The sequence below is a fragment of the Thermobia domestica genome, chromosome 9 (genome assembly GCF_964235325.1).
Source record: "Thermobia domestica chromosome 9, izTheDome1.hap1.1, whole genome shotgun sequence".
In the NCBI taxonomy this organism is placed as follows: Eukaryota; Metazoa; Arthropoda; class Insecta; order Zygentoma; family Lepismatidae; genus Thermobia; species Thermobia domestica.
In genome coordinates this window covers 186338942-186354103 of record NC_137462.1, presented here as the reverse complement: position 1 = coordinate 186354103, position 15162 = coordinate 186338942, and the positions used below count along the sequence as shown (strand labels likewise).

Below are 15162 nucleotides of genomic sequence, written 5' to 3'. Positions count from 1 at the left end.
GGCATATTTTGCAAACAATGTTTGTCTTTCGTTCCCGATCTTTCTGGTCCAATTTCAGCGTCATATCTCCCTTGTCATCGTCCTCTTCAAGCAGCATTCGCCGTACATCATCCCTTGATGATTGCCTGTGAGAACTCTCCATTTTCTAATCGCAGATGTGTTGTAGTTAAACGGAGAGAGTCAAAGAAACCAGCACGTCCGCCACCAGCAACTGAGATAGAAATGAAGTCACGAATGCATTACGTTTTATCTCCACTGGAGCTCCCCACGTACTGTCTAGGGTTAATCTTGGTATTATTAAACATCAGTTATGAGCGTTTCTAATTTAGCAGATCATTTGTAATAACCTGTCCATATAATGATAGGAAAACTTGTATATTTTAATGTTCTTAAAAATGTTTTGTCATATAATTCATCAGCATTTCAAAATTTTACAGGTACTTCTGCGGGTCCAACAAGTGTAACTAATCATAATCATGCACCGACTAGTAACTTCAAACGGCAGAATACAGTAGACTCGGCTACTATTAAGGAAAACACTGTTCGGATGAATTCAGCGAGTGCTGCATCTTCACGGCCGACAGCAATGAAGAATACTGCTAACATAGCTGTTTTAGACACAAGTACGTAGAACTTACATGTATTCTTGGTATATACTGCTTCGCGCATTGAATAGTATCGGAATTAAATCATTTCATTTACATGAGTGTTTTGTTACTCGAAGAAGGTACAGGCACCGGCGTCTCGGATTTTATTCCCTGTGGGAGCTCATGTGGTTCGGTTCCCACGTTAAGCTGTGGGCACATGTCTCATGTAGCCTCGCTGCTAGAAGAAACTCTAAACCCCATACTCATTTCATTTCAGTTCGAAGAAGATGCAAGTGATTTATGTTCCTATGTTCGTTCATAGAATATTACAAGTTATTAATAGTTATTGTCTGTATGGAGGTCGTCCTCCTTGCTGACCTATTGGCTAGCATGCACACCTTTCGCGCACACGGTTCCATGTTCGATTTCCAATGGAAGAATATTGACATTTGAATGCATTACGATGGTTTGGATTCCACTATAAACTGAGTATGTGATCCATATCTCATAGCCTTGTGCTATAAAGGGACGAACAAATAATTATGATAAAGGTCATAAGAAAAATTAACGTTATTTCCGGTGAAGACTTCAGTATTTTATAGTTGTTAAAATTACCTATGAAACTGTGTAGTTATTTTCTTCTATACTTACAGTAATATTGAAAAGTGTCTATAATATGTTGCTACATAGCAACAGTAGTGAAAATTAATAGTAGGTGTTCGTTATTTAATGTTTCATTCATACCACTGCACAGTAAATGAATTGTAAACATTTTTTTTTTTTTTTTTTTTCACTGGGGCGTTAAGCTAATAACTTACAGATAATTCGAGAAATGTGATCGAAGGAGTTGATAATCGACAAAAATCAAATAATTTTGAAGGCGATTGAAGTTAAAAATGTGGAAAATCGCATCTTGTAACCACTTGATCGAATATCCTTTATTATTTTTTCTTAATCAGTGACATTCTATGGTTAAATTGTAACCCATTGACATTTGGGCTTTTTTAAGGAAAAATGTTGACTTTCAATTAAGTATATACTGCTTTGCACTGTTCATCCAAGCATCATGGTTCCTACGTCACTCTTTTCAAAATAGAATAAGCTTTCAAATCAAACCAAATTCGCGAGTGTATTACTGATACTAAAAGGAAGTTTTAGTTAATTCGGGAAATCAAGAAATCCCTTTTGGGAAGTTTCGGCTCCCTCTGGACCTGCCCTGCTAGCACGTACTCGGATAAAATCTACCTTCAAATATACTCCTTTCCTTCTGTAACTCATGTGTCAAATCGTATTGCAATTTGGGAGAAATTATTTCCCAATTTGTTGGAAGATCCAAATTTCGTGAAGAAACAATAAAATATATTAGCTGAAATAAGAATAATTAACCACATCACTACTCATTGAGCATCATGATTTATACATCATTCTTCTGAAAATGAAAGAAGTTTTCAGATGGTACCTTGCATGTGTGTGTGTGACGTACACGAAGAGGGAAATTCAAGGTATTTCGAGATATTTTCCTCCAAAAAAAATCTACTTGAAGTTTTGCATCCCCTGGACTGGCTCCGGCTGCACGTACCTAGATAAAATGAAATTTATATATATTCTTTGTAACTTCTGTGCCAAATCGTGTTGTGATTTCTTGAATAGCTTCGAGTGAATATATATATATATATATATATATATATATATATATATATATATATATATATATATATATATATATATTAAATCCTGTTGGAAGATTCAACTTTTGCATTCGGGGAGGGAGAGCCTGGGTGTGCTGGTTGATGGTTTAGAAAGATCTTCTTACTCCTTGCACTTACTTTTTGGATCGAACATATGTGCTTCTCGAACTTCATCAACATCACGCATATCTTCCTCACCGCCAGCATCCTCCTCTTCTATTCCCCCGTGCCTTTTCATCGATACTTTCGCGATCTCGATTGAAACTAAGTTGTTGTTCTCACTCGTTCCTCATCCATGTCAAATCTTTCCGTAGCTTCCAGAATGGCGGATTAGGACGTGCACTACAAAGAAAAAACTTCGACATCTATGAGTAAATAGGATGTTGAAGAAGAGGAACATTTTGTCATCTATAGTTACACACTGTGAAGCTTGTATCTGTAAAACCTTCTTGAAACCTGCCTTTGTTCGTAGTTTGCCACTGAAACAATCGGGAATTTGTAGTCACGTGCGAAACACGTGTGGTTCTGATCAACAAATATTTAAATGTGACGTTATTATGCACGTGTTTGCCAGCCAAAATTAGCGACCTGAGTTCGTTCCTTGAATCTTTAAGAAGTAAAAGGAGAAAAAATCAGTTCAGCGAACAACAGACTACTCAGAGGGGGTAATAAGGAGCGTATGCCCTTGAGACCGTATGTGTCGTGGAATTCAAAAGGGTTAATAACACTGAACAACAAATTTTAACTTTTTTCATGCTTCGGAAAAGAAAAGTACATTTTCGTATGCAAATGAGGATGCTGAATACGAAAATAAAAATAAAAATGATGAATTGGTTCGAGTTTGTGTAATCGATAGAAATGTGTGTTATGAAGTGTTGACACTTAGATTCTTGAATTTTCTATTTGGTCTTTCACTTAAGTAGCTATTGCTTCAATTCTGTTTATCCGATTATCTTAGTTCATATGTCATTCACTTCAAAATAAACGAAGCGTGCAAATTGTTCTATGCGCATGTGTACATGATGTATAAGAAGAGGCAAATTTAAGGTAAAATTGGGAATTTCCCGTCCAAAAATCCCTTTTTTCAAATGTAGCATCCCCTGGTAGGCCCTGACTAAAGGCACCCAAATATACCTTTAAAGCTACTGTAGTTTATAAGTAATACATGTGCCAAGTTTCATTGTAATACCTACAATAGTTGTGACTGAAAAAATATTTCTCAGTTCTGCTAGACAATACCAAATTTCATATATGAAAAAGTGAGATAACTATAACATCAAATGAATCCGAACAGTATTATTTATTTGAGTATCATGACTTACACGTCATTCTCTTCAGAATATATATAAAATATAAAAAAATATGTTGTACGAGAAAATGGGAAATTGGAGTAAAATTGGGAATTTTCGTCCAACAACAATCGGCAAGAGCAGAGTTAGTACTCCAGTAGCCCTGATATCGTTTCTCCATCATAGATATAACTTAGTAGAAATGTTTCCCATGTTCATCAATGACTGCTTCGCAATTTTCTGGAAAGAAATTATGTGGGAGTGCAACATATGCATTTTTAGTGATACTTGACACCCTATTGCTTGGTAGAAGATATTAGGTGCACCTCTACTTTCTTATAGTTCTGAGACCGCTCGTTTCCCAAAACATTCGTCACCATTTTTCGGAAAGAATCTCATGCAGTCCTCTAATTTTCTAACACTGCATCAAATTCAGGATCATTGAGGAGTTAGCGAATTTGAGTGCCAATAAGGGTTCTTACCTGATTTTAGTTTCAGCAATTTGTGGAAGTTTACGCAAAATATATTTGAAGAATAGTTTTGATGCGTCTATGAACAGCCGCCATTCATCGAGATTATCGTCTACTCATAAGACCAGTTAGACCTACATTGTTACAACGTAATATGTTACTTTCCATTGAATGTACTGTTTAGGGATTCTGACTTGTTCAAAACACGAAAACTTTTAGATCTTCAGAATAAGCTCCCCACTTCTTGAGTTTGGACACCAGCAGTTCTGCACCACTTTTGACAACCCCAGGTAACTTAATTCAGGTTGAGTATCATATGGTGAATAGATAATGATATTTTGGTTTTGTGAAGTTAGGATCGGTGGAAGACAATGAATCTGCAGCAGAATTTGACAATGTGGGTCGTTGTTTGCCTTTTGCTCTTCATCGGGCGAAACATGAATAAGGTATGGGAAGTTGTGGAACCTTTAGTTCATCAGTGTGTGGCACAGTGACGAACATTTCAAGGAATATTTGAATAAGTAGCAGTCCACTTTTTTCTTTTTTGAATAGACCTTTAATTGCAAGAACTATGCAAAAATAGCAGTTTGAAGTATGATCTGTTGGTTCTCTCCATATCATTGGAACTGCAAATGGCACGCATGTCCTTTTTCCGTGTAGCCAGTCCCGCAAATTTGTAGAACAAGCATTACAACATATATGTGGTTCTCACTTCTTGTCCACATCTCCCGCTTTACAGCCAAAGTACAAGTGATAGGCTTTCTTGAAGATAGGAGCGAAATTCCACTTTTCGCTTCACTTCGTTATAAACAACAATATGCTCTGCACTGCAAACACATTTACGCGACATGTTTCTGCTTAGTATAGTCATAAAACGATAAATAATAATAATAATAATAATAATAATAATAGAAATATCTCACCACCACTACGTCCGAGATGGCAAATTGTAACTACAAAAGAACGTCACACAACATGTTTTCTCTAGCAAACTCTTCAATACAAACTAAATCATGAAGTTGTTGATATTTCTTTGTTAGCGATAAAGTGAGAGCAATATGGATAGCCAGAGACTACGCAAGTATTTATTTCGGGAGGGGCCTAAGCTTTTGAGAGATCAAAATACAATTTGAAGCTAAATTATATTAAAATTTGTAAAATTGCACCTGAAGTTAGACTAAATTTACAAACAAGTCGGGCTGTCAAGACCCGCAGGACCCATCCCTGCGTATGTCACTGAGGATAGCAATGAAACTAACCGTCAAACAATGGAAGTTTGTTGAAATAAGTAGACAGCTCCTGTTGCTACAAACCCTTAATTTGCCCAGCAGAGCACATCGGGTGATAATGTATTTCTTTGAAACCCGAACCAATCTTCAAAAACTAATTTTATATTCGTTATCAGCACCCTAAAATTAGTAAGAATTGGTTAGTTTTATCTCCGAAGCATTTTCAGTGTTGAGCAGTGTAATTATTACATAGAAAAAAATTGCACCAGGTGAATGCAAAATTACGATGAGGGTTATAAAGTTTTTCGCCTACAACTCTCTGTTTATTGTTTTAATTCAAAATCCACGGATACCTGAGGTGTACTAACAGTAAGTGCACATTAAAGATATTTTTGGAATTTTTAAATAACTTTGTGAGTTTATATCAGAGCACTATAAAGTTTCCTGGTATGATTGCTAAACAAAGTTATCTGTGAACTAACTGGAAATTAGATAGTATTTTATTTTTGAGTTGCCTGCAACTGTACTAGTTTTCAACAAGCGAGAAATTGATGTGTATCAATAATGGACATCTTTCGGTACCAGTAATGAACACTTGCCTTTAACGAAGGAAGGTCCAGTAATTATAACTACATGGAAGTCAAGTCAATAATTGCTAATGCACAGAATTCCTACTTCACTATCAGTATTTGAAGTCAGTGTATTATTTGGGTGAATTGACAGTAGGTCTTTTCTTTGGCCACCATCTTTTCTTTATCCTGTTTGACTGTCCTCATTAAAGCTCACTTCATAGAGCTAAGTATAATATATGTCTCTCACTCTCTTTGAGAGAGGAGAGAAGGAGACTGAGTGCGTGGTTTTCAGGTGAGCAGTTCGGTTGAACTAACGTAATTTTCTTGGTTTTGTCGAGAATTTCCACTGTCTTCGGGTTCCGGGCATTTGGCATTAGTCATTTAAAGTATGAGGTTGCAAAGAATTTGGAAGATCCATACTATCAACGTTATTAGATTCTTCATTTCCAAGGGGGATTATTATTTCTTTGTCCAAATCAGTAGCAACTGATCTTGTGTCCTACTATTTTAGGGAATATTCCCCCCACCTCGGGAATACAATCATCCGAATTTACTGTTTTACCCAAAAAAGTGTGTGAAAGTGCTTGCCAAGGTTTCTTTTCATCTCCCTTCAAGAAACATAATTAGTTCTGATATTGATTTACGTATCAAATACGTAGAACGCTACTTCACTTGGTCGCTCTTCCCTCTACCTTCTATTTAAACAGAATCAATTTGTCACCGGCCCCTAAGCCCAACTGTCGCATTTAATCAAAATGGGAAAGACAATGTCAATTTTGAAGTTAATTGACCAAGCCTCGTATGTGAAAGATCTCGAAGCTGCTGCTTTCACAAATTTGGTATGCGTACTTCTGTGTTGGTGCGCTTAGCTTCAGTCCTAACACCATATATGGGTAAAAAAACAGGGTGGCTGCTCATATGACCTCTACATTTTTTGTGACTGTCTCTTGGATTTGGATTTTCGGAACTTTTTCTTTCCGCCCACGCCTTGCTGTATGTAGAAGCTCGTTGGGCAAACGAACTTATTCGCGCGTCTCCAATCGTAGCCGCCGGAGCTTTGTGTCCGTGCTGTTCTAAGTGGTTTTACATTTTTGTGTGAAGTGAACTCCCCTGGGCCTGAGTTGAGTATTCAAAGCTTAAATACGTATTTGAAACTAAACTACATACATACAAACATCAAAGTAGGCTTTTAAATTAGTTTTAACGACCTAGTTTATTAAATGTTGTGCGCAGTGATAGTAACAATAGCTTTTAATAAACCCTGATGCCCGCGTAAGCCTTCGAGTGCTGAATAGTTTGGCGTCGCCTGAAGTATCTAGAAGTGTAAACTCGATGGACAAACTAGGATCATTATTTGTGGAGCTTATTGTGGAATCTTTGTGATTGGTTGAGACTCAACACCAGGACCACAACAACCCCGTGAACAGTTTGACAGGTCGAAGATTATAGTAGGTATGACCCTTAGCACAATTAATCATGTCATCAAGACACCACAATTTAGAATCGTAGACGGCCGTAAATATTATATATAGGAATTTGTCTGTAAGTTCAATGTTATTTTTGAGTGTAGTATAATTCATGTTGAGTGTCATTATATGAGTTACACATTGCAAATTGAAGTTTTCTTTATTTGTTCATAATATTAATTTTTAGCTTGTCTACGTTTAATCAAGGCACACGTATATAGTTATATATCCATTCACTTATATTTTTACGGTAGTTATATCTTTATCCGCCTCAGGGGCGCGGTGGCTCAGTGGTAGATCGTTCACCTCCGGTGCTTGGGGTCCCTGGTTCGATCCCAGCTCTCGCCGTGTGGACTTCGTGGTGGACAAATACCGTGCTCGTGGGTTTTCTCGGGGTTCTCCTGTTTCCTCCCACTTTCTTCATTCCACCATTTCACTCATCTCTCATCACCGTCTCCTTTAGCCTAACCGGCATAACCATGGGACGTAAAACTTAAAAGATTTCATTTCATTTCTTTATCCGCCGCTTCCCAACTCCGGCTGTGGTAGAGTATAAGTATTGGATAACTCGAGTTTTGTCGTGGCACAACTGGGAAAACGAGGGAGAAAAAGACCAAAAGTAAAATGAGTGATGCATAAAAGTTTATATCCTTGTTCGCCTCCCGCAGCAATATTGTCCTTTCAATCAAAAGAGAATGTATTATTTGCTATGGTAATTATTTTAAATTGTTATTCATCCTGAGTTCTCCTTTACAGTTATAGTTATTAAAATCATTATTATGATACAATCACAGTGTGTGACTTGTGCCATTTTCAATGCAAAATTGCTCCCCCCCCCCCCCCTCCGGTCAAAAAATAGTGGGTACAACTGCACCGGTAAACTCCTCCTTTATGGAACTCTATTTATCTTAATGCTCTACATGATCATAATTTGCTTATTGTTTGTCATAGAAGTCCATTACTAGTATACTTACCTTTCTTGGAATGTATGTATTATGTTCGTATTTCTTTCCCGTATGTATTATGTTCGTATTAAAGTTTTCTCAAGAAAGTGTACGAATACTATGTCAATAACAAATATTCAAGAACCAAATTAAATTGTTTTCTACTAATCCCCTTTCATTAGGTCTTCGTATTTTATGAACAGACTGCATATATTATAGTAAACTAAAATATCAAATATACAAACTGATAGATACAATTTTCTTCTTAACGTGAACAATGTGCGAGTATCATTACTTTTTGAATTTGAGTAGTTATCTTAAAGAATAAAAGTCTAAAGGATATTAATAAATCAATTGCAGGTGTTGTGAGTAGCAAAGAATAACAGTCTAAAGGATATTAATAAATCAATTGCAGGTGTTGTGAGTGCTACTAGTCCAGGTAAACCTCGTGGTGTAACGAAGTCAAATACAATGACAGGAAATAGAGCATTGGTACCAAGTTCTGTCACGAGAAGGAGTACAATTAGTTACGAAGCTAAGGCATCGTCAAATGAAAAGACAAATGCAGTTGGAGATACGCAAAGGTAATAGCAATCTAATATATTTTTAATTAATGAAAATATGAGAACAAAACTCCCTTGCAGAAAGTTTTTGTAAAGTTATAGCTTTTTGTATATAACTGCATGGGATTTTTATTAAAAATGAAGGCTGATTTTGTTATTTTATGTCTTTAGCTGCCTGAATTGTATGGCAGAGAATGATTTGCTTGTATAAGAGCTAAGCTTACAATTAACAAGTTTGGACTTCATTACAATTGAAGAAAAATGCACGATTTTCAATGTAAAGTATGTTCTATATGGTACAAAAATTAAAGAGCTACTTGTAGCACTGCAGTGATTGAATGAACTTACATTTATCTTTATAATTCACTATCTCTATCACTTAAGTAACTTGTTTAGTTCTTCAATGTAAATTATCCATTCAAATTTTCTCTTTTAACAATGTAATCTTTACAAAAGTAAATGGAAAAGAAAAATTTAATTGGTTTGTATTAGAGGTTAAATTTAAAAGAAATCAGTGCATGGTATTTGCTTGATCTAACCATTCTGAATTGTGTTTTTCTTTAATGTCATGATGTAGGGATCATTCTTTCCCAGTTCTTGGTGTTAAAATTAAGACGTTCAGATAGTAGCCTTGGTCATCTCCCTTCCCCCTTTTTTTTTTAAAAAAAAAAAGAAAAAATCAAGCACTTACCTACCCTTTCACTTTTCACTCCTTTCACCTGAAATGCATGAAGTAACAGTGGTTATTTGTGTCAACAGCGTTCTAGCAACCACAGGAGCAGGTGACGGCCCACCATCACGACCCGCTAAGGGCCATATCAAGTCCGCCTCCATCTCAACTGCTGGCAGAGCTGATCACCCGACCCTAGAAACCCCTATAGATCCTCTCAGGCAAAGGTAGTATGCTGCTTCACAATTCATGTGATAGGGCCTGTCTTAAGTAAATTCTTTTCGTTTTATGTAATGTGTTATGTTTAAAATAAATGTTTGTATCCAGTACAAGACATTTAGATATACAGTAGCAAATTTATTCCTATTTTTTCTTCCTAAATCTGTCTCGTTTCAAAAATTAAAAGTTGTTCAGTGTAGAATGTAATTAATTGATAATGTTTTTTTAAAATGTAAAAGCAACAAGGCCCTATTACAAATCCCTCTTATCCTTCAAAGCTTACAGTTCCGAAGTTTGATTTTATTTTATATAGTATTATATTGGTTTGTTGTGGTTTAGCTTTTAATTTGTAACATAAGGAGCAAATAAATAAGGATTTTGCATGAAAATTGGTATTTTGCAATATAGATTTGCATGAAGTATCATTAATTAAGAGGCATGAATTTATTTTTAGCATGGCGCACAATACACTTTCCTTACAGCTTTTTCTTTTTGTAATTTAGTTTTGATACTAATATGTTGTAAATAATAAAGAATGTAATGCTGAATCTTAATATACTAGATTTTTATTATTTTAAAATTAAAGATAATATTTGAATTTAGTTTGGTAATGTTTATTTTGCTACCTATTTAACCTATGCTGTATTTCCTTGACTATCCCTTTTACCGTTATTACTTTGAAGACCTGTGATTAATATGAGGCAATAGAACTCCTTTGCCTTACCTTTGCCTCCCTGTATTGTACAAATCCGTTGAATTGGTGAATTACAGAGCTAGATTTTGTTGTATGTGTACATGCTGAGGTTGGAAAGAGCTTGTGCACATAATAGAAAAATAACATAGAATGCATGGTACTTCTGCTCTAGAAGGAATGTGAGAGTTGACATAATATGTAGTGGTTTGTATTTTTGTAGATACATAGTTATAGATATGGGATACATAAATATAAAACTAATTTTATTTATTAGAGTAAAAAGTTTTGACGTGCTGTGTTAAAGCCACTTTTTGTATGTCAGTTGAAATACCAGGAATCCAGAGTTGAAAGATGAATATGAACTTTAAAATCATGGAGAGTATATTAATGTTCTTAACTTCTCCTTACTCTACGAAATAACATTTTGTTTGTTGCATGATCAGTTCGTTATTAGTATGCGTTCCTGTAACTTTTACTTCTTAATAACATGCCCAGTTTTAATTACTAGAAATAGGTTTAAAAACAACTTTTTTTTTTTTTTTGACAGTCTTTTTGCAGTAATGGGGGGCTTATGTGGTTCCTTTTTTAAATGAAATATTTACATTAGATTTACTAGCTTACGTTAGGATCTAGTTCATAGGTACAATTTGCGTTTAAGCGCTTAAGCTTATAACGTTTACGCGAGGTGTAGTGTGTCTGATAGAGGTGGTTCTATCTTTAACGATAAAGGTTCAGATTGTAGATGTTTGATCTATTGAAGCAGAAAAAAAGTTCTCTTTGTAAGAACGTGTAATTTAATGATGAGAAATCATGAACTATTATACAAACGATACTAAACATGACTAAATAGGGTTCAGTGTGAATTAGCAGAATGAAATTATGATAAATTTATTTCTGGAATGCTAAAATATACACTATCGATTGCTCATTTAAATTATTTCCATTGTAAATACGAGACATACATATGTATTTGGATGTAAAATAATGGAAACCAACCCAATTAATTATTACTTGACTATTTTCAATTCCTACAAGTTACCATCATTATTGCAATTCACTACAATAGATCTTCAAACTGCTTACATTTATTGTCACGAATTCCTTCATATACAGGGTGCCCCAAAAGTAATGGTAAAAAATGAAACCACAAATTCCTGGCACCAAAACAAGTAAAAAAAGAAAAAGTTTGTATGACCAATAGTCCGGAAGTGGACAGGGGCGGTGCTAGATAGCTTCGAATGTGAGGAGAAAGGAACTTCACACTTAGGGAAAGGAACTTGCCGACTTAACGAAAATCGCATTGAAGATGCTTGTGAACAGTTACGGAACACACTGGGAGTGATGGAATGCATTCGAAACTCACGATTAGCACGTGGCATAGACGCGGGAGGACAGTACTTTGAACATCTTCTATAGGTGCGTTTATTGTTAGCACGTATGGCCTGTAGTTTGTAGTACTACTCTGTGTAAGATACTACGTTATAAATAAAGTACGTCGTTGTGTATTCTGCTTGTTATTTCATTACATTACACGACTAGTTATGCTTTTCTTATTTCTAGCCTGTAGCTGCAAGTTTATATCTAGTATATCACTTTCCATTGCCTCCTCATATTATGCAATCATACTAAGTGGTCTTGGCTTTGACTCCTATTGTACATGTGCGTGCAATCGTGCCACGGATAACAACTTATTTCTGTATGGTTTCCATCTTTATTGCACCGTTTCAATACCCCTGCCATACAGACATTCGGTGAATCCCTAAATGGCGTATGAAGAATCTCTGGTGTAGTTATGTAACATGCGTTTAACATGTCAAGTCAAGATGATGATTATGTATTTATGAGCCCCCTTCCTAGTTCCTATCATTATTCCACTGGCAGGTGTGAAGTTCTTTTTCCTCCGCATTCGAAGCTGTCTAGCTCCCACCTCCTGTCCACTTCCGGACTAAGTATCATATAAATGTCTTTTCTTGTTTTGGTGCCAGGAATTTTTGGTTTCCTTTCTTACCATTACTTTTGGGACTCCCGGTATTAACATGTCTGCATAACTTCCGTACACAATTAAAAATTCATTCTCGTACCATACATTACAAAGCACTTATTCTCATTATATGAACTATCTATATATCCAACATAAAGATCAGTACTTTGCGAATCAAAATTATTTTCCAACTTAATTTTATTCCATATCCGTCTCAAAACTTGACTTAGTTTCCAAATCTAAACAAACCAGCATGCAATTAATTACACACAATATTGCAATGCACATTGTATAAAACATATACGGAATGAGTAGTAATACGAATCAGCAGAACGGCGAAATCTTTTCATGTCATGTAACTTTTCCGTATGCGTCTTCAGCTTATAATTGTGTTTTTCATAGTTTTGCGCAATATGATGTTTCCTGGAACCGATGATGAATTATGATGATGAACAACGAGTTCACTATATTCTATACTATGTTTAGTATCATTGACAACTGTGCTTTCTTGAGATAGTTCAGATAATAATCCTAATCTGAATGAAATTGACTACGATATCATTCTCGTAATTTCGAATGGTAGCTTCTATTTGTTCACGTATGTATTTCTTGGACTTTACTGGTTTTACTGAGTATTGGATCTAGAATACCCATTTTCTATCCGTGGCTGAAGTTTTGATATCCATTTATTTGAGTATTTGGAGCATGTCAATTGGAGGACATTCAAGAGCAAAGTATTCTTGCATTTTACATCTAAAACAAATTTAATTTTCTAAAAGAGTCTTCCCTATGGCTAAGCGAACAGTGTACATCGATTTGAAGTTACATACGACCGTTTGTAATGTAGATAACATTGATAAGACCGTGCTTTTCTCTGTAGAATAATCATCTTGAGATAACACATGTATTTAACCAAATACCTGAGTAGTACATCTCTCATCTGAAGCTCCGACATAAAAGTATTGTAATTTTCTGACCGTGCGATCCCGGTTCGATTCCCGGTGGGAACACTTGGTCAAAAAGATGTAACAGCATTTTAAGACCAGCCATCCTTACAAGGCAGGGTACCCAGGTGTAGCACACCGATTGTGATAAGATTGCACAGACATAGAAAACATCGAAAAGGAAGCGACACTTTTATATCGTTCAACAAGCGCATTGAAAGGGTCAAATAGGGCCGTCAAAATGAGATTGTGTGTAATATAGCGAGAACGAGAAGAGATATCGGAAAAGGTTAAATGTACGAAATACTACCCATAGTTGACGCAAGGCAATGAGATAGAACATACCCACACGAAGAAAGCAGAACATCCGGAAATTGACCAACCTCATGTACAACATTGTCGCAATGTGTCACAGAAATGAGCGAAGAGAGTGGCAAGGAGCAGGAAGAGAAAAGAAACGGAAACAGAAAATACATGTTTTTGCTTTGGGGTGCATACGTCGCCCATATGCGAAAGAGACGCAGATTCATCTCAATGCACTAAAATGGGAGAAGACGCAGTAAGGATGTAAACGCCGCTCATACAGACAGACAGCGAGACAATACAGCTCGGTGGGTTGCATATATCGCGTAATGAGAACAACAATGAGATGGATGTTCGCAACGAAAATGTGTGTAGGCAGTAGTAACACACAAACAAAAATAGTACTGATATTGCTGCTGTTGTTTATCTCACGTATGTGGACTACCTGCAATTACATTCTTCTGTGCTATGCATTTTTGTTCCCATTACGCAATATGTGCAACCCACTGCGCAGTACTGTCTCGGTGGCTGTTTATATGAACGGCGTTGGTATCATTCCTGCGACTTCTCCCATCTTAGTGCACGGAGATGAATCTGCGTCTCTTTTGCATATGGGCGACGTATGCACCTAAAACAAAAACACGTTTCTTCCTGTTTTTATTTCTTGATTCTTCCTGTTCCTTGCCACCCTCTTCGCTCATTTCCGTAACACATTTTGACAATGTTGTACACGTAATTGGTCCATTTCCGGATGTTCTGCTTCCTTCGTGTGGGTATGTTCTACCCCATCGCCTTGCGTCAACTATGGGTAGTATTTCGTACATTTAATCTTTTCCGATATCTTTTCTCGTTCTCGCAATATTTCACATAATCTCATTTTGACGCCATTTTTATGGTCTTATTTGACCTTTTCAGTGCGCTTGTTGGCTGGTATAAAAAAAATACATGTCGCTTCTTTTTCGATGTTTTCTATGCCTGTGCAATCTTATCACAATCGGCGTGTTACACCTGGGTACTCTACCTCTTAGTGGGTTTTTCCTGGACTTTTCTCATTCACAGCAGGCATATGTTGGGATGGTACTTAACATACGAATCCCAGGCTGCTACCTTTCCTCCCCATTCCTTTCTTCCTGGATAGTATGCTCGCCGAGGGACGTCATTCCTCATACGTTACGGGCCCAAGACTATAGATGCCGATAATGCCCAGAAATATGTATAAATGAATAAACTAATATCTCTGGTGCGGTGATCTGTTGTATGTAATTTTGCTCTTCTACTCTTGCTATGTAATGGTGATTCATATCATCGCCAAAGTGATAAGATAGTAAAATAACGGACGCCAACCTCATTAACATCATCGTAGCAAATCACTACTATAGATTCACAAACCTCATCGTATTTGTCACACAAACATACGACTGCGTAACTATCCTATACAATTCAAAACACTCATATTTGTATTCTTTTAACTTACGTACGTCACAAAGCTCTTACCTTGATACCTTCGTGTTACGTAAACTGAATTCAACAACTACTCTATGAT

The 15162-nt window shown here is 36.2% G+C and overlaps 1 protein-coding gene across 13 annotated transcripts in view; it reads left to right on the top strand.

Moving 5' to 3' along the window:
- Nucleotides 1-15162, top strand: part of LOC145660507 (serine/threonine-protein kinase MARK2) — a 305977-nt gene that overhangs the window by 275977 nt on the left and 14838 nt on the right. For 11 of the 13 annotated variants that reach the window (XM_081725652.1, XM_081725648.1, XM_081725646.1 and 8 more), the window contains 3 exons: nucleotides 438-623; nucleotides 8661-8829; nucleotides 9568-9705. In XM_081725652.1, coding sequence (XP_081581778.1) covers nucleotides 438-623; nucleotides 8661-8829; nucleotides 9568-9705 — 493 coding nt within the window. The remainder of the gene's footprint in view (nucleotides 1-437; nucleotides 624-8660; nucleotides 8830-9567; nucleotides 9706-15162) is intronic. The other 2 variants (XM_081725649.1, XM_081725647.1) reach the window with 1 other exon arrangement.